The sequence below is a fragment of the Rhamphochromis sp. 'chilingali' genome (assembly GCF_963969265.1).
Source record: "Rhamphochromis sp. 'chilingali' genome assembly, chromosome: 10".
In the NCBI taxonomy this organism is placed as follows: Eukaryota; Metazoa; Chordata; class Actinopteri; order Cichliformes; family Cichlidae; genus Rhamphochromis; species Rhamphochromis sp. 'chilingali'.
This window is the reverse complement of record NC_137937.1, coordinates 26,140,322-26,160,158: the sequence shown is the minus strand read 5'-3', so window position 1 is coordinate 26,160,158 and position 19,837 is coordinate 26,140,322. Positions and strand designations below refer to the sequence as shown.

The following is a 19,837-nucleotide window of genomic DNA, read 5'->3' as shown; positions in this document are numbered from 1 at the left end:
GTCGCATTAATAATAATACTGTGCTGTCGTGTGATACTTCCAAAAGCTGTTATTTTCAAAAAACAAAAAAACCAACCCAAGCATCCACAGAAAAAATACGAATCCCAAAAAATGTAATTCAACAGGAATAACATACCTGGAAGGCCCTTTCCTGACCCACTGTTTATCTACTACTACAACAGCACGAGAGAGCCGCTATTTCCCAACTATGTTTTCTCAATTTTGCTGCAGAGCTTTGAGGGTGGCATTACAGTGATCCGAGTAGATGCTTTCATGCTCTGCTTTCAGCTAAGCTTTTCACACTGCTCTCATCAACCACAGAAAACTCTTCCCTAAAATGGCAATGGAATTCATAGGGGAGTTAAATTGAGACAGTCTGAAAGTTATAGCTCTCTTCTCCTGCTTCACAATACTGTATCTTTCAAAAAGGAGTGCCCTGCTCTCTGTATTATATTATTCTTCTGTGTAGCTTGTGTTCGATGTTAAGTTGTCTGCTTCTTGGCATAAGAACTGAGCCTAACTGACTTCATCTGAAGTTGAGGCCCCTGGGAAATGAGCTTTTATCAAAGTAAGGTAATAGGGGAACTGAATGGCACGAGTCCTTCCTCTACAGTAATATATGCACATGGACAGAACATGAGTTAAATACTCGTATAGTCACTTTTCTTGGTTAAAGAAAGGTTAAAAAAGAGGTTTCTGTAATTGTCAGCCTGCGGCTTAAATGGAGCTCAGCGCAGCTGTCACAATCCCATGTCCTTTTGTTTTCATCTCCCAAAGATGACTCAGGAGCACAGCTGAACTCTACCTATACACCGCGATCTGTTTTCTAAATTGGCAGGCTTTTATGAAGCAGTTAACCCGACAGCTAACCGACACTTGTGTGCTTTATTCCTTTCACGTGTTTCCTCTTAGGGACTGGAGTAAAAAGAAAAGAAGAAAGGGAGGGAGGGGGAAAAACAACATAACTGTATCTCACTAATGTTTGCTATTGTTTTCGTGCTAAATAGGTGCTGTCAATCTCAAGCTTGTCTATGAAATAATCTTTCCCCGAAGCCTTTCAACAATCAGGTTTTTGGCCATTTATCTGTTAAAAGTAACCAGATTTTCCTTTTCTTTTATAGCCAGTTCACACTGACACATACTAAATCAGGAGGGAGGGGGGGTCTCCAGACTTGGGAGAGTTGATAGGGGTTAGTGTAGGGTTATAAAATTCATCCACTCCCTCAAGTCTCTTTTTGCAATTTTTTTTCCCCATTTCTGTTGAGAGATGCTTGTCCTAAGGGCTGGATTAAATTACACTGCGACCAACAGGGCTTCCATGGAACACATCCATTCTGCTATAGCACGCCATATTTTGTTTAGTGGCCCGCGGCTTCATTGGCTATTGAATGATTTCAGCGTATATACTCACTGGCTAGTGTGGCGGATATTAAAGTCATCTACCATGAAGTCATCTGACATGTGATTTCCCACTGTCATTGTGTTCAGCCTGAATGTCCACAGGAAGCAGGGGAGATGGCTGCTAATGGATTGGACAGTCTCTTTAGGAGACGGGATGTAAAGCTGAAGAAGGGATATGGAGAGAGGGAGAGCTAGTCACATTTTTACATCTTTACAATTCATCTGTGGCAGCTTCTGTCATCATCATCATCATCATCATCAGTGTGATCACCGAATCTTCTTAATACACCAGCGCGACAAAAAATGCAACCTTTTCAGATATTCAATTGTAGTAAAAAAATACAAATTTCTAACGCAGGAAAAACTAAAGTGGCAAAATTAAATCGTAACAGTATAACTTAATCGCTGCAATGTTCCCAGGGATTGCATTTTTACCTTAACATACAGTTTTTCCCTTTCTAATACTGAATAAAATACTAAATGCTGCAGTAACTGGGAGTCTCTTTTCTTGTTTGCACATCAGCACCAGGGCATCAGCTGCAATATTTTACAGGCACCTTGAAGTGAAGTCAGCTTTTCAGGCAGATTTCCCTCATGTGCTGTATGCTCGCAAGCCGAGTCTTTATTCAAAAACACTGAACTTTGTCCAGATGCTGGCTGGGTTTTGCCTGCCGTGTGTTTTACAGATAATCCTCTAACTCCATTCAAACGTATGGAGAAAATATTTATTTTCACTTTAACCCTCTGTGTCTAATATTTGGCAAAGTGACACAAATAAGCAATAAAAATAAGCAGGTTTTTTTTTAGCTTCAATTCCCTGTGTTACAAACATACCTATCAGCTTATTGGCTGTTTAGACTAATGTGTTTACAAAACCTTTTTGCAATCTAAACAGGAAGAAACACATCCATCCTCCTTAAACCAATCTTGCTTGCAGATGGAGTGTTTGCTCACATTTCGGGAACTACATTGCAAAAATATCCAGTGAATGTGCACTTAAATCTAATAAATAAACCTGGTTTTCTTGGGTTTGTTGTGTTTTAAGTAAACACCTGAAAACATGCATATTCTCAACCATCTTTCCTTCTCACCTTTTCATGAATGGGAATCTTTGAGCACATTCAGTGTGCCTGCCATTTTCACATGAAATCACAAATACTCTTGTATGGTGTGCAGATAAATTCTAGCGCTAGTGTGGATATAACATAACATTTCAGTTTTACAGCTGTTGTTTATTATCATTTATTAATCTCAGTTAGGGCTTACTATGTTGCGCTAAACCCTAGAATGGAAAAAATGGGTTAGTGGACCATGAGCCTGACAAGATGGCATTATTTCTGTAGCAAAGATTGAGTTGGCCAAGAAAGTTGGAGTTTTAATAGCGTTTAGTGCAGCGTTTTCTCTTGGTTTCATTGTTCCAGTGTGTTACTAAGCCTTCTGCAGGAATATTTTCAGTGTTACAGTTGCAGCACTTTGTCAATGTCTAATGCCATCATTCTTATTTAATGAAGTGAATACACGGTTTAGCTCTTTTTAATGATAATGATGATATTACGTCCTATAGTTTCTGAGATGTGAATGCTTATTCAGCTATGAAACAATCTTGCTGATATTTAACTTGACTGTTATTATGATAGGATTTAGCCAACTACCTTGTGACAATATCCAGTCTCATTATTGTTGCTAATGATGAAAAAGAAAGAAAAAGACTGCTGTCAAATTCTGTGCAACCGCGAGTAAACACTAATTAAACTCTGGTTCGTGCTGCATCTTGTTAGGAACACCTAAGTACTGGCTGTGCCAAAATTTTGTGATTTATTTGAAGCATGAAAAAGTTGATTCCTGTGGGGTTCATGTGGAACGTGAACACGCAGTACATCTGGCTTTTTTAGCTAGCTGTTAGTTATCACACTATGGGGAAAATTGGCACAGTTTAATTAAAAAAAAAAAAACAAAAAAAAAAAACATCCAAAATTCAAACATGATTTCACTCATTTACTTATATATTTATTCAAATAAATATATATATTTGCCATTTAAAGTGAAAAAACCTGTTATTCTCCATAGTTAGACTGTTGTGTAAATGTATAGTGTGGCATAGCCAACAGAGAAAATCTTAGGCATCATTACCCACTGAAGCTGGCTATGCTGCATAACCGCTCTCAACTGAAATGTCAGTGTGTCCCAAGGCAAAGGTCACTATCCATGAACACACAAGCTGAGGTAAGCAATACTGTGAAAGCGCTCATGTACTTGAGACGTAATAGTTTATCATGCATCCTAGATTTAAAAAAAAAAATCTGTTCACAATCAATATTCCTCAGATTTGTACTCATTTTGAGTAAGCACAGTCTGTCTCCATACACAACAGAGGCCTTTTATGTAAACGGTGCTGACATACAGTATCAGAATATTAATCTTTTCCTTTCTCTATTAACTTTCTGTAGCCAAATGACCGGAGGGACTAGGGGATGAAAAATTTGCCCTCAGCAACGTGATTGATTTGCTATCTTGTTTGTAGATGACAATTAAGATGTCAAATCATATTCCTGCAGAGAAAACGCCCCTTAATGGTGTTTTCGCCCTGTGAGTTTGATGCAGGTCGAAGGTTGATTTGTTGCATCTCTGATAAAATTAGAGAGAGGAGACAGGGTTCTGCTGTCATCTGCTTCGAGAACAGAAAGCGCTTAATCAACGCTAGCAGGATGGAGGAAATTCACTAAAATAGAGGTCATAATTCTTCATTGTAGTTTGCGTCATCCTGTTTTTCTCCATTTGAGGCAGTTAATTAAAGATGTAAGAAAACAAGAGTCGGTCAGGAGCCTTATCTTGGTGTACAAGTCAACGCAAAACAGAGTTAACAAAGTAAATAATGGTGAACACATTCAGATGCAGGAGGGGGATTATCTCAATGTTGGTCACATAAGCAGTTCAGCAAAATGCAGTATTCTGCAAGTGTCTGCCTCCATGAATGACAGCTGGGATAAGCCTGGACAGCGGGAGCCCTTCTTGGGTCACAGTTCACAGAGCAGTCTTGGTTTAAGTGGAGCCCATCTCGCTGAATGCTGATGCAAGCACAATTTTCTAATATGGACACAATCCACAATCGTGTATCAGAGTGATTTTAATCAAAAAGGGCAGGTATCCAATATCAGCGGCACCTCACCGCAAGCAACGAGCGAGCAGAGTTATGATGTTTATTAGGCAAGATTTGTGAGAAAAAGGAAACTACTTGGAGTAACAATGCAGTGGCAGACCGGTGGTTAAAAAGACATTTTCTTGCCGTTTGACTTGCTTGCCTTCATAGACTGGAACTGCTTCTCACAGAACGCACAATCAATAATATCTTTGTGTCTTATCTTGTGGTTATTACAGAAACGAACAGTCCTTTGGAAAGTCTGTGCATGATATCAAATGAACACTTGTTTAATGCGTTATCAAAACCCAGACTGCGGTGGCGATTATATCCATGCTGTATTACAAAATGAAAAACATTTAGCAAAGTTTCAATCAGTCTCCAGATGCCCGTAGGCTAAAATGCAAAATGCTAATGCAACACAAAGCCAAGACTGATCATAAATAGCGAGCTTAAAAAAACAAGAGAAAACATTTGATATTTATAAGGCTTTTTTACAAAATCTCATAAGACATATTTCAGCTTTTCTGGACTGCTACATGCACACAAAGCTTTAACAGATTCTTCAAGACGTGGACTGTAGCTGTCTCGCGATTGACCATAAATCCCGTGATGCGCCATGATCCTTCAAGCCACTCTGGAGAGGAGAGAGAAGCAGAGACAGAGCAGGAAATGGCAGCCACAGAAAAATGGCATTAATGGCAAAAATGAAATAAAGGCGGGGGTGGCGTATGTGCTCTGTGTTTTTCCGGGGCTATGGAAGACTTGCTAATAATGATAAAGAGTCAACTCAGTTCCATTTGTGGTACAAGGAGGTATCCTGCATATGGACGGGCATCATCCATTCAAATGAAAAATCAGGGCTGTCATTGGCATTCAGAAATAATCTGACAACATGGAGTAACACGACACTTGCACAAATGTATACACACTCATCCACATTTTGCATAAATAAACATGGACAGATACACATAACAGGCACCCGGATCCACACTGTCTGGAATGCATTATTATAATCCTGATAGATGGATATACATTCCACCACTATCTCCCCTGGTTACTATATCATTTATTGTCTCTCTCTTATATCTAATCCTCTCCTTTGGGTTTAATACAGTACTCCCCACTATAGACACAGACATATAAACGTGGACATGGGAAGGTGTGCTGTCACTAAGCTGTGTGCATTTCAGCCTGTTAGAAGCATAATAGAGTCATATGTTATTAGTTTGAAGCCAGGGCCTTCCACCGAGGGTCTTGTTAGAATACCTGCTCAAGTACAAACTCAGTGGGACTGCACGTTTAACAAACTTTACGTAAGAACAGGAGGCAAATCATCGTTCAATAACCTCAGTGAAAAAAATAAATTAAAAAAAGCCACAAATCGCACAACATTTGTCCTATAATCCTTTAAATCTTAATAACAGAGCCACGATTTCCACAATGACCACCAGAACATTTATTAGAAGTCCCAGATTTACAAAGAAGACAGAAGTCGACGGCTTTTCTGCAGGAGTCAGTTCAGATTCAGGGATTTTTTTTGGGGGGGGAGCTTGTACTTAGCAGCTGCCAATGGCACTGCTTTTTTAATTAAGTGTCCTCCCTGTGCCTCTTTGGCACTAGATAAGCTCAGTGTTTTTGCCTCCCAGAATGCATGCCACAGATACAAATGCATAGGTTTGATTATTTGTTCTAAGTGATTAATACATATTTTGAGTATTCAAAAACTAAATTACTACTAATAAGAGACTGTGGAATGATTTGCTCTCCAAAAACATGGTTAACAGTAAAGGGACTGGTTCTTATATGGCACTTTTGCACTCTACTTGAGCACAGGGAGCACTTTATCGAACATGCCTTATTCACACCAGAATTTCCCCCCCACTACACTCTAAGCCTTTTGTACCCAATATTCACACTTTGAATAGAGCAAATAGGGTTCAGTGTCTTACCCAAGATATTTCTGTCAAAGAACTAATTTTAACATTCAACCTGGAGCAGCCAGGAATTGAACAATCAACATTCCAATAAGTAGATTACCCGCTTTACCTCCTGAGCTACAGCCACCCCGAAAACATACATAAATAAATGCTTTTTCTATCTTCTTGTCTACAGTATTTCATGACCGAAGTCCTTCTGGGTGTTCTTGGTGCCTTAATGAAGATACAGATTTCTCAAATATGTTACCTATCTCTATCTGTATATCAAACACATTGGTAAATGTGTCAATTCAATGTGCTGGGTTCTATGGGAAAAAGAATGCCAGGCAGAGCTGAGCTGAAGTTTTGGATTACTATCTCAAAGTCTTAACTCAGTCAAAAAAATATTTTGAAATACCCAATTTAAATTTTTGACAGAATAATGACACATTTTGACTTACAGATGGCTTCTTTTTTTATTTTTTTTCCCCAGTCGTGGAAACAAGCCTGCACATGTTTTGGATGAGATCCAATAACGCAAAAATAAACTGGTTTTGGTCATGACAAGCTCACTGGAACTTCAGGCATCCATTTTTTTTTTTAAATAAATTGAAAACAGTCAATCAGTTAGCTAGCCTGTTGGCCAGACTTGGTTAATAATAGACCATGAGTGAACTCATGGCATACTTGTTGACAGCCCAGAGAAAGCAAGGCGAGATAGAAAAGTCTCTAATCAAGTTATCCGAGTTTGACCGCCCCTAAAGTAGTCATCACAACGCCTGCCAGAAAACAGAGTGGCTGTGAAAAGCCAAGAGATCAGTGGAAAAATAGGGCAGGCGAGGGCTGTGAATCAAAGTGCACACGGCTCCTCTCAACCTATTATGATTCATGCACCTAACAGCCATCTTCAGGAACTGATTATGATTCACAATCCCAAAGTCAAGGACATTCTATCCCTGGCCATTAAACCATTAACAGATATAGTACTGTGCAAAGGTTTTGCTAAAAGCAAATTGGGTTTGCTTAACTCCCACTAAGGCTGCCTCCCTTGCTTCTGTTTCCTCACGTAATCCTAGACTGAAATGATAATGTTGAGCTGAGGGCTCTTTATCGCCACGGTATCTACTGCAGGACTCGTTGCTCAGGATAGTTTTTAACTGCGTGATGCATAAAAACCTAAACATCTATAACCATTGTGTAGCACAGTACAGTGTTAATCTGCAAGCGACTGTGTTTAATTGGTTAATTCTTGTATATTTTTCTCCTTTATTCTTCCGTTGTTACAGTGCACACATTACTATACTGTACACTCGCGCACACACACACAGAGCCTCACAATTTTGCTCGTTTATTCAGTGGGTGGGTACTTGGCCATAACAATAATATTATGATCCTACGTGAGACACTAAGTGTAGTAATGAACCATTATTATGCACAGACTTATTATTCTGTAACTGCCTTAAAACGCCGAACTCCACCATAGATTAATAAATCATCCATTTTATTGTAATTTGAGTGCAAAGACATGAATCGGTTGATGAAATTGAAGGGTTTTCAGACTTTCAATCACTCGCTTTTCATTTTCAAGACGACAAGAGTAATTTGTAAGAGCGTCATTATGTGGTCTTCCACAAAATTATGATGCTGGATGCACTTTGACAAGGAAATAATTGTATCCTTACACAAGTGCTCTGACATTCAGTAGTGTGAGGAAAGTGTTGCACTGTATAATTAGGCGTTATTGATTGCATCTAACTTCCCCTTCTCAACTTATATTTCTCTCAGTGTTTTCCTCATGGCTTGTGACCTTGTCCCAATTGCACAAGTGGCAAAAGGAATGACTTTGGTGCACTTTTGCCAACGATTGAAATATACAAGGAAGGAGCAAAAGGCCAGCTATCACCAGGGGGAGAAGTTTATGTTCCCTCTGATGCATGAATCCAAACCCTCCTCTTTTACTGCTCCTCAGCTCCCTCATTCCCTCCCATTGTGTGTTCGCTGTAGTAGCATCTGGTTAATGGGCCTCTTCAGTCGATAGTCTCTTCCATCTTCTTACACACACATACAGATTCTGTGTATAAAGGCAAACACACATACGCATTCACATTTTTTTTTAAAGCCTGTAAATAGATACATTTTTGTCCTTTTAAGTCTGCTGCTTTATAAGATGTGGGAGAATAATTTCTGAGGAACATTTAGCCATTATGTGTATGTCAGTGCATATGGACACTTTATTGAACACGTGTTTCATACAGTCAAGTGTGCGCTGTTGTTTGCAACGAAGAGATTATTCTGAACAATGAAACAGTTCATATTTCTTATTAGAGGGGTCATGCAAGCATTCTCTCTCTAAAAAATTAAATAAAGCAAGTCTCTTGAATTAAAAGTTTTCTTTTGTTTATTTAGTCCAACATTGTTCTTTTTTCAGTGAAAGCTAATAGATGCCACAAGTAATTTCTGGTCTCGGAATAGCAGATTCCTGAGAAGGAGGCTGTATAAAAGAAACATATAGATGCTGGCATATAGTTTTTAGAAAGTGAAGCTTTTCGTTTCTTCTCCCCTGTACACAATTTTATGTAAATTCAGAATCCTGAACTTTTGGACATACACTCTAAGCTTGCATGGGGTAATTCACATGGGTAATCCTACTAAATGAAAGACAAAGCCAACGGGCTGTTTTTCTCCGAGCTTGAAGAATTAGCTAACGAGGAATGCTCGGAGCTGGACACAACATTAGACTTTCCAGTTTAACCCCTCCCATCTAACAAATAAGCAGTGATCTAAGGAATGGAGCGCCATTATTAAAACCAGCTGGAGACTTGACACAGGCTACAGGCACGCTAACATCATGCTATTCATGTTACACGTTCACATGATCCTGTACAAGTCTGTGCAAGGTTTGACTTTTGTAACTGAAACCGAAGGAATGCCTTTCTGCGTAACGCTGTTCTATAAAATGCTGACAGTTTGTTGTGACAGTATGATTAGCTTTGGTGGACATCTGGGCTAAGTATGTTCAGTGTGTGTGTGTGTGTGTGTGTGTGTGTGTGTGTGTGTGTGTGTGTGTGTGTGTGTGTGTGTGTGTGTGTGTGTGTGGAATTGACCACTACAAACACAGCAAACTTAAACATACGGGTGAAAAGAGGAAACTTTTTCATTAGAAATTAGTTAAAGACTGCCCGACTGCATTAGGCTTTGTGGTTGTGCTGATACTGGCAAACACTCAAATGTTTAAAATGTTCAGTGGTTATGAGAAAAGCTCAGATGACACAGATTTGATGTTTACAAAATGACAAACAAAACTCACCCTGCATTGTTCCCCCTCCCCCCATTTCACCTGCTAGATGATGGATAACCCATATGCTATGTCAATTTTAGCTTCTGTATTTAGACATCTTTGCTTTTAGCTTTCTTTCAAGATATTTATTGGTTATTCGTCATGTCTGGAATGTAATCTTCCAGTGAAAGACATAGGAAATGTGTTTTGTAGATAAAATTTCAGTTACAATAAAGCTTGGCTTGGGCTGTGATTGAAACAATACTGCTCCTAAGCTGCACTGAGCCCACCTGTTTGTTCTTCTGTAATTGGATTCTGCTTCATTCCATTTGCCTTAATGCTGATGCATAATGCAGTGTACTGAGGGAACCGGCCATTACCAGCTAGGGGACAGGGCACGGTGGAGGTAACCCGACCTCCCTCTCACCAATCCCATCTTGGGACATCTAGGGCCTCTGTCCTTCAAAGCAGCCACTTGCTTAGGCTGGATGGATTGATAGTTGGATTGTGGGCCTGAAGGGAGCCAGAATAGCAGGTGTTGATGTTACAGCCTACAAGAACAATAAGCTGGCCCTCAGCAGCTTGTTAATCTAAAATAAGCAGGCACTGGTGTGGACAGTTTGTGCCCAGGTGGCAGAATCCTCATCAAATAGTGAGCATTACGAGCTGCTACTGAAAAGAGAATGCAAAGCCAAAGCTCAGTCTTTACGATGTAGACAAAAATGTACATTTACATGCAGTGCACCCATGATCGGTGCACTCATTTAATCAACTCTTGAAATAATCTAGATGGTCATATTCTATATTCATAATATTAGTCAAGATAACATAAAAATTAATTACTCATGCATTATTTCTATTGCGTAAGAGGCAGATATCATGTTCTAGCCAAGTCGATGAACATCCCAACAGCATGACAGAGATGCCCACATGCGCTTTGCTGTTTTCATCAGGGCCATACTTCTCTCATGATCAGCTGCCTTTGTTAAGTGGCTAGTGTCGATGGCTGTGACTGAACTCTGCCCACAACAGTGATGAAGATAAAACATCTGGAGATGGTGTGCGGCTGTTTGGGCGCATATGTGCGCACACTGAGAATGAGAGGATAAAGAAGTGCAGCAATAAGAAGAGTGACATAAATTGCGTGGGCGCTGGTGTGTGTATGTGACTGAGTGGGTGAGCGACGTCGGCCAAGGTTCATTAGCGTTCATCGGCTGCCTCCACACTGAAATAATAAGGTCCTCTCTTTCTCTTTCTCTCTCTTCCCTTCTGCATCTGCTGAATATGAACTGAGCTGTGAAAAATAGTGTCTGATCTCAGGTCACCTCTCCTGTACAGTGATATATGACGGAGATGCGGGTAACAGTTGATGAAGTGACAACATTAAATTGGTAACGCTGAGGTTAAAAATCAAAAGGGAGCGAGAAATCCTGATGAGCTGCACAGAAGGCGGATGAGTATGCGGCGTGTTTTTGATAAGAAAACTGTCGTCGGGATTTTAGGGTGACTCAGGAGACGAGAGCGTGCAAATGCAAGAAAAGAACGGGTCAGATGAGATGGAAAGTCATTAGAAATAATTCTCTTAATGAAAACATTTCCCGGCTTCAGGGACGGCTCACGGCTTTTTTTCCACCACCTTCAGAAAAAATGGATGCTAGCGCATTCATTGGAGCAATGTGTACAGAGACTGTTTTTTTTTTTAATGAAAAATATTCTTCAGATACGGCGGTTTATAGAATAATAAAAAAAAGTTATTTAAGAGGATATGCAGAAGAGGCAGTGAAAGTGCTGGAAAGGGGGAAAAGGAGGAAAGCGATTTTGAAATTGAATCCTGACTTCACTGCATCCACAGAAAACATAAAATAATGCGAAAAGACACCTTAGTGGACAATATGGTCTCACTGGAGCTGAAGGGGATAATAGAAAGAAGAACTAGTAAATAGCATGAATGTATCGCAATAGTGGCAAAAGCCGACTCTTCTTTTTTCTGCTCTGACCCCAGACAATAAAATTTATTGCTAAACTACTACATGTTATCTTACCATGATGGATGCAGGCAGAACTCACCCACTAGACTTCAGTTGACATGTGTTTGACCCCTATCCTCGTCTACAGGAGACAGCACCTGGTGCCTCAACACAACGCCATTAGTGGTCAACCACACACACACACACACGTTTGCACACGCTCCCTTTGAGATATTTTTAGGGGATGTGATACAACCACCATGGTAGCTAATGCTGAGAGATTCACACCCCGTGGACTTGACAGGAAGGGATCCATTTCCTGACAGGAACCGCAAACCATCCACACATGTAGCACATACTGTACATCCTCGCTGTGTGAACTTTGCGCTCCTGAAAGAAGATTGATGTGTTTCTATAGGAATACATAGAAATGTGTACATTTAAAGTATCTGCATGAGAGTCTTTAACCAGATTAAATGATGAGAATTATGTTGATCCCACATTGAGCTAGTGCCAGTTTTTGAATCTCAAAATGGTACAATTAAACTGCGAGCAAAGCACTCCACTTTCCCTAGAGTGATTTCTTCAGCACATCTGTAAATACTTTCCAGCTGTAATCCCACAAGAACCGCAGCTAATGCCATAAAATCCACTTACGAGTCAAAACGAACTATTAAGGTTTGTGTTTTTCTTAATAAATTACCTCACTTCTAGTTGTTGTCTACGGGAAAATAAATATATTCATAACACAATCATTACATTATTATAAGACATGCATGGGGTTAGGTTAATTGGTGATTCTAAATTGGCTGCGGGTGTGAGTGTGAATAGATAAAATACACAGTTGCATTGTTTGTTCATTGTTTACTGTATATATCTGATGCTATATAGTATTGAAAGCACCATCTTTTTACCTGTGTCTATTTTCTCCAGCCTCCACTGTTGCTGAAAATGGGAAAAAAACCTGCTTGAAGCTCAAAGTTTTCGTCCGACCAGCAAGTAAGTGCAACACAGGGCTTTGTAACCGAGCTTCTTGAAGTAGCCGGTTGGAGTGAAAATCAAAGCACTTTATGTCCACTTGTCTGGTTACCTCACTACCTTGAGCTCACTGTTGAACATAGCTCTTTCACTTATCACAGCACTGGTTGATTTGCCAAAAAATAAATAAATTTGAAAACATGAAAATGATGATAGACATTCACGTCAAATAAAATAATCTGAATATCTGAATGTTGCCATGAGCTTTGTTGCTTGAGATGTTTATTTTGAGGGCTTGGGGGTGTTGGGGGCTACAAATGTCACTAACCTATTTGGCACATACCTCTAATGATTTCTCATTCTCCCTATTTTCTGTTATAGACAGCTGTGTGAAAACTATAGGTGTACATGACCGCGTTTTTGATGTAAACGACAAAGTAGACAATACATTAGAACCACGAGGTTAGTATGGCTTCCTGCTTTTTTGATTCACTTCTGTATGAGTTCCAGCTATCTGTATATGTGTACCTTTTTCTGTGCCTCTTTCTTTTATGATGCTGATCTGCCCTTGCCTATCTGTCTGTATAATGCTTCTTTTAAGCTGCTTTTTCTCCAGAATATCAAAGTGGTGTCACGTTACTGCTGCTGCATACATGATGTAAAATGCTGCTCATGTAATATTCCCAGCTGCATGTTGTGGTCAATGCCACAACATGCAATCTTTATGCTTACTAAAATTCTTCTGCCTGTATTTTAACTAAGAACGTCAGTTTTAAAAACCATTAAATAATATGAACGCAGTAGGCACAGCCACACAGTAGCTATACATTTGGCAAATTTTAATCTTTTTCTTTACTCTTGACTGACTTGCTGTTGGCTCTGTAGCACAGCATTGATTATTTTCTGTGCTCAGAACGCACAGCAGTTTTATGTCTTCATATATCAGCCTAACCCAGTCTCTGAACTGAAACACTCCACATCACCCACATGCTGTTGTCTCATTCCCAGCACCAGCTCACCGCAAGGTCTGAAATAACAAAAAGACTACCCCACTGTCTATATTTTTTATTTATATATAGATATATACAGTGATATGATCATTGATCACAAAAAAAGGATTCTGTCATTTGAAAATGAGATCTGCTGCATTCTGAAATGTCTTCACCGTGAAGATAAGATATTATGATACCTAAATGGGAAACAAATACACAAGTCCAGGCAGAGCAATACTACATCCTAGGGCATGTTTGATACCCATCTGCTTCTCCCCCCTTTGCCCGTCTTAAAACCCTGCCTGCATCCTCAATGGCTGGCTCTCATCTTGCAAGCTTCTTTTGGCTCATTTCCCTGTTATGCCTTCCAAAGGAGAAACATGAAAACATTAATTCGTCATCTGTTGTCGCCCTGTCTCTGCCCAATTTCTACCGCACACACACAGACACACAAACACAACTTTGTATAGTTATGTAACTGTCCAGTCCTCTGTTCTGTCTATCTGTCCTTTGCTGTGCATGGTTCAGCTCCTTTCCCATGGTGCGGTGGGCACATGGCTGCTCACAGATACTGATGCCACTGCCAGAAAAACACAGGGGGCAGCTCACCTGGGAGATGAATTCAAAAATGTTTCTGACATTGAGAGTAGAAACATTATATAGCAACTGAAGTTCATATGGCAACTCAGACTTTATGGCACAAACCCAAACATCTATGCTTTTCTCTAACTGGTGAAAAGTATTATTGGTAAATAAGAAATATTCTCACACTACAAATGTGAATGCACTGCCCAGGACACACACAAAAAAGTCACAGACTCTTGATATTTTCTTGGACCACCTGATGATTGTGACTTTTTTCTGGCCTGGGAGTGTATTTGAGAATATGTTCACTGAATAAGCTTTTGTGTGTATGATGCACTGTTAAGAGAAATCTGCATGTACCATAGAATTCACTTCTATTTCTTCTTCTTCTTCCTTTCTTTAAATCCTTTAGACGATACCAGCCATGAACCGGCTGAGCCTTCACGAAGTGAAACAAATGATGTGCCACGCCTCCAGAAAACAAGTCCGCTTCTGGCTTCGATGCTGATCTGCTTAGCAGCACTCTCCACTTTATAGCGCCTCCCTCTGTCCCGGAGGTCATTTACACCTAGCGTGGCCTGAACCTGCCCAAGGCTGCAGGGTAGGGGGTGGGATTTGGGTGGATTGCATTTGCTTGTTTGGGCATAAAAGCAGGCTTCTCAAGGAACCCTCTATTTTTTTCAGAAAAAAAATATTTAAGTGGTCTTTCTCCGTCTGTGAGTGAAAAAAAAAAAAGTTGATGTTAGAAGCGGGAGAAACAGTTCCCCCCCTTAAACCTTCAACTAAGATGCCAAATCCTGTTTGACACATAGTGATTCTTACTTTCCCGTGACTTTTGACATCCCTTTACATTATGTTTCTGTCATGGCAACGCTGTTTAGACATACACATATACACACACTTTACATAACACACGACATTACAGTGCCGCAGAGTCAAATACAAAAAATACTGACATCAGCATTGAGCAGGAGTAGAGTTGTTATACAGTAGCCAGTTTTACATAGTAGGACAGTGAAGATGCTAGGTCTTAGAAATGACTGTACATACGCAAACAAATAATCCTGAGACCTCTCAAGGAGCCTTTCAGAATATATTTTGATTGTTCTGTTGGGTCATTAAAAGAAAAAAAAAGATTTTTGCATCTCCGTTCGTCTAGAGTTTTTTTCAATTAAGTAAGAAAAGCTAAGAGTTAAAGACGTAAGAAAAGAAGTGTGAAGTTTCAAGCAGAAGCAAGACGATAAACCTGAGCACTGAAAATTAAATGCCCGGTATGCACCTTAGCCCAACAGGTCTTCAGACTATGTTGGTTCAAAGACGGTCTGAAGATTATTTGTCATTCAATCTCAGATTTCCCTTGAAAATAGAGTGTTTGTATATTTTGGATAAGCTACTTAAAAGGTTTAGCGAATCTTTGAGTTAATAAAGGTAAAAACCATGAAAGTCTGCTCAACAAAGCATTGCTCTGGCTAACAAAGCAACTAAATTGAAACTTTCTCACCAGACATTTTTTTTTGTTTCGGCGGATATCAGGATCAAAAATCAATACCTTCTCAAAGTTGATCGTGCAATTTCACAGCAGCGGTCACAGTCATTTTATACAATGTTTACTGAGCTAGGCAGCAATTTGTTCTCTCTATTCAGTTTGAGAATTAGTCAATATTAACACTCCCATAAACATTTGCATCCACAGCCCCCCCACCCCTCTATTGACTGTTAAAAGAATTGTTTGAAAATGATTTGCAGCTTTATTTTTTACATCTCTATAATAATACAGGTTCTAAAAGAAATCGTGGGAAACTGTTTGAAAAGACATTTCCATTATTAGTGCCATATTTTTCCTTGGATCCCTGTCCCATAAGTGTAACCACAGCCTTGACTCATACAGTAGATTTACGTAAAAGTGAGATTTTTTTTAGAGCCAGCTCGTTGCATTAGCTAATGCATAGCTTGTGTTTGCCGTGTGAATAACAACAACAAAATCCATTAAATTCTAGGCAACGCACTGCTTTATTTAGTCTGGCCAGGTTTGTGTTAGCACTTAAATTTAAAGGAATTCGCTGTGACATAATGATATTCAGCTTCCTTCAACTCCCGCTGATGCACATGGTGAGTTAGCATAAAAAGCTTTTATGTTTTTTTTTTTCCTTTTTCTTTTCAGATTGACTTATTTCTTAGTTTTAAAAGAAGTCTGAACACACAGAAAACGTGCGGCAACTGACTTCCCTTCAGAGCCGGGTTCTTGCACGAGAAACAGGGCACCAATTGGTCTTGAAATATGGATTCAGAAATGTAGAAAAATAGCAAGAAAAGGAGCAAAGGAGCAATTGCATGTCCACCTTCAGCTTCTTGTGTTACTGGCTTAAGTGACTCTTTAATGAGGTTCAAAATGACAGGCATGTGGACCCCATGTTGTGGCAAGGGGAGTTATTTCTGGTATTAAAAATAGATGCTGGAAGGCCTGGGGGGTCTCGGGGGGAGGTAGATTTCCGCCGTGGGGGGTTTTAAAGCACCAATGACCTTGCAGTTTGAGAGAATTGGTGAGTGAAGGAGACAGAAAGAATTAAAGTGAGAGAAACACACACACACACACAGATGGAAAGACATGAGAAGTAGCTGAAGGTAGTGTGACTAGAGTGCCTAAAAAGTAAAAAATAAAAATCCAAACAAAGTGACAAAAAATAAAAGAATCCATTCAACACTACTGGAACAAACACCTTCTCTGACAAACGTACGTTCAGTAACATTCAGTCTCAAAGGCACATGGTAATGGTTTTGCTTTGTGGCTGCCTTTTTCTGTCTTTATTACTAGAAAGACTGCCTTTGCCTTTTGCCATTAGTTTTTTGGGGGGGGGTTTGGTAACAATGCTATTACAGTGGAATAGCAGCTCGGCTGTGAGGGGTGACAGGAGACATGCCATTTAATGAGGTACTAATTTTCAGGATAACACCACAGGGAATGAGCACTGCATATGATTCGAAATGGATGCTTGCGAGCAGATTAACAATAGACTTTTATCGGAAACCAGCTTCAATTGTACTCTTATTAATTACTTAATTACCAATGGTATTTGTCATTATTGCTATCATTGTCATGATTTATTCTGTACACACCTTAACCTGGGAAATGAGGATCAACTTATATACTGGATACTGTGTATCCTGAGGTAGTCAACCATAAAACATGTAGTGTTAGGTTAGTATCCGTTTTGTACCTTTCTGGAGGACAAAAGAAAAAAATGAGATACATCATTGTTAAATCTGTATAATTATTATTGTTATGATGATGATGATTATGACTATTATTATTAGGAAAACTTCTTGATGTAAATAGTGTTTGATATTAAAGTATTAATTTGGTTCTTATGTCTTTTCTAAAAAACAAACAAACAAACAAACAAATACCATATTATCTCGGGGTTTTGCGGAGTGTGTACTGTCTTCAAACGATGCATTGTGTGTTTTGATACTCAATGCCTAATGAAACTTTGAGCTAATACACAGTGGAAACCTGTGGGCGCTGAACACGTATCGGTGAACAGCAGGCTGGACTTTAGCCAACAGGAGGCTCATCTCTTACATGTTTCAAACCAGTCACCAACCACCACGTCTTCATGTCAGGATCCTGCCTTGATAAGAAACATTTGGGACTTAATGGGTGGCCTATTTGTACTTTTTTTTGCCTTCAGTGTTTGAAAGCATGTTGGTCAGCTCAAAAATCAGCCATAACTGGACTGTTGGCTTTTTAAAAAGAAGGATCTCACCAGTTTCATTATGTGGCATGCGCATGAACTTGATGACATGTTTAAAAAAAAATCATTTGGAAAAAAAAAAAGTTTTCTTCTGCTGTTATTTTCTTTTCCTTTATGATGTATTAGATTTTCATGTTCATGTTGTGCGATTTCTTTTTTGGTTTTTTTGCATCCCCATTTGAGTGCTGTCATTAAACTGTGTAGTTACGCAAATGTACATAACAAATATCATTTTTGTGAGGTTACAGTGGGGTCAGTCATTTTGTAGTTCAAAAGCAACTTTAGGTTTTTTTTTTAATAAGAATGACTCTCTGTATCCATCTACTGAAGTCATCCCATGTAGCTGCACTCTGTCTTCTCTGACTAGTCATTCACTTTCTGCTCTCCCAAGAGGAGGTGTTTGGGAGTGTATACATCGTGTGGATGTTTTTCAGTAAAAAAAAAAAGAAAAGAAAAAAGAAAAGGAAAAAAAAATGTGTGTGACCTGTAAGTTTGGTGTGTGCATGTCTCATTTGCTGTTGCTGCAGTGAATGGGAAGCGGCAACCCTCTTTGGCAGCAAAGAGTGTTTCCCATGCCTTAGCCCTTCAGCCTCTGCCCTGGCAGCCCGGTCTGTGTACAAGACGCTTTCTGCCATTGTGCTTTTACACGGAACAGCTGCTGGCGTCGAAGAGACTACGACGGGGCCCTTCACTTTCTCTCCCTTTTTAACAACCCTAAATCACTTGTCACTACGGTAGACATTGGTCCCGGGCACAGTTCAAGGATTAGCGCACCCCCTTCTACCAATCCAAAACCGGATTGTTAGCGGGGTAAAGCCCATCATCGATCCAGGTTCCGTGGGTTCTCAGCTCGCCTCTTGCTGATGAGCCACTTCTTCATTTTATGTCTCATTCTTCTTGTACTTGTATAACCCCACCCCCCACCGCACCGCACCACCTGCTATCTTTCTTCCTTCACCTCTGAACTCAGCTCCCACTTTGCCATCAGTGGGGAAAGTTTCCAACCTGGTCTTTTACATTATATAAACAAAAATTAAAAATGGACAAAAAATGATCTGTATTTGTATATACACATGTCTGAGCTACTATGAGTACTACAATAAAACACAAATCCATTGCTTTGCTGACTGTGCTACTGTTTTTCTTTTTTTTTTTGTAACTCATTTTACAAAGGTGTGGAAACTTAATTTAAACGTACGTGACCATGGGGTATTAAGAAGTACTGTATTAGGGTTGTTTATTGCAGTAAACATTCCTACTGTAACTAATAGAGAAAATGAACATACTCCTCTGACACTCGGGCAAAATCATGTCTCATTATGTGCCAAATTGAATGTCATCAGCGTGCGCACACACACTTCTCTTTAGGTTTCTCCCTATCTGTGGCCCTGCCTAGCTGTCTGTGCAGTAAAATCACACTCTGTAAAGACAGGCAAAGAGGAACACCATCCATCAGGATCAGAATAAGACCTTAAACCTCCTTTCACTGCAGTCGGGCACTAATGAGGACACCTAATAACCTTCTGCTGGACCCCATCAGCGCTATTTAGCTTCACCTTCCATTATCTCTGTTAATTAGACTGAGAGTCGGCAAGCCCTGAGGACCAAACGAGGGGAAAGGCCCTCTCATATGCCAGTTGGATTTCAGCAATGTTATGAAGTTCAATGAAATCTGACTTTATAGACTATAAATATAGGTTAAACATCAGCAGAGAACTAGATAAAAAAAAAAAAAAATAGGATGAAAAGTTGTGCTGCCAGTTTGTTGTCAGTATTTAAAAGCACCTTTAGCATAAAATGCATTGCTACAAAAGATCGGATGCAGTTCTG

The 19,837-nt window shown here is 39.7% G+C and overlaps 1 protein-coding gene across 2 annotated transcripts in view; it reads left to right on the top strand.

Annotated features, from left to right (window-relative positions):
- efna5b (ephrin-A5b) overlaps positions 1–19,127 on the top strand; it is a 104,365-nt gene extending 85,238 nt beyond the window's left edge. Inside the window, exons 3-5 of one of the 2 annotated variants that reach the window (XM_080895219.1) lie at positions 12,634–12,699; positions 13,060–13,140; positions 14,668–19,127. In XM_080895219.1, the coding sequence (XP_080751345.1) occupies positions 12,634–12,699; positions 13,060–13,140; positions 14,668–14,792 (272 nt within the window). In that variant the 3' untranslated portion in view covers positions 14,793–19,127. The remainder of the gene's footprint in view (positions 1–12,633; positions 12,700–13,059; positions 13,141–14,667) is intronic. The other variant, XM_080895220.1, reaches the window with a different exon arrangement.
- Positions 19,128–19,837: the final 710 nt, after the last annotated feature.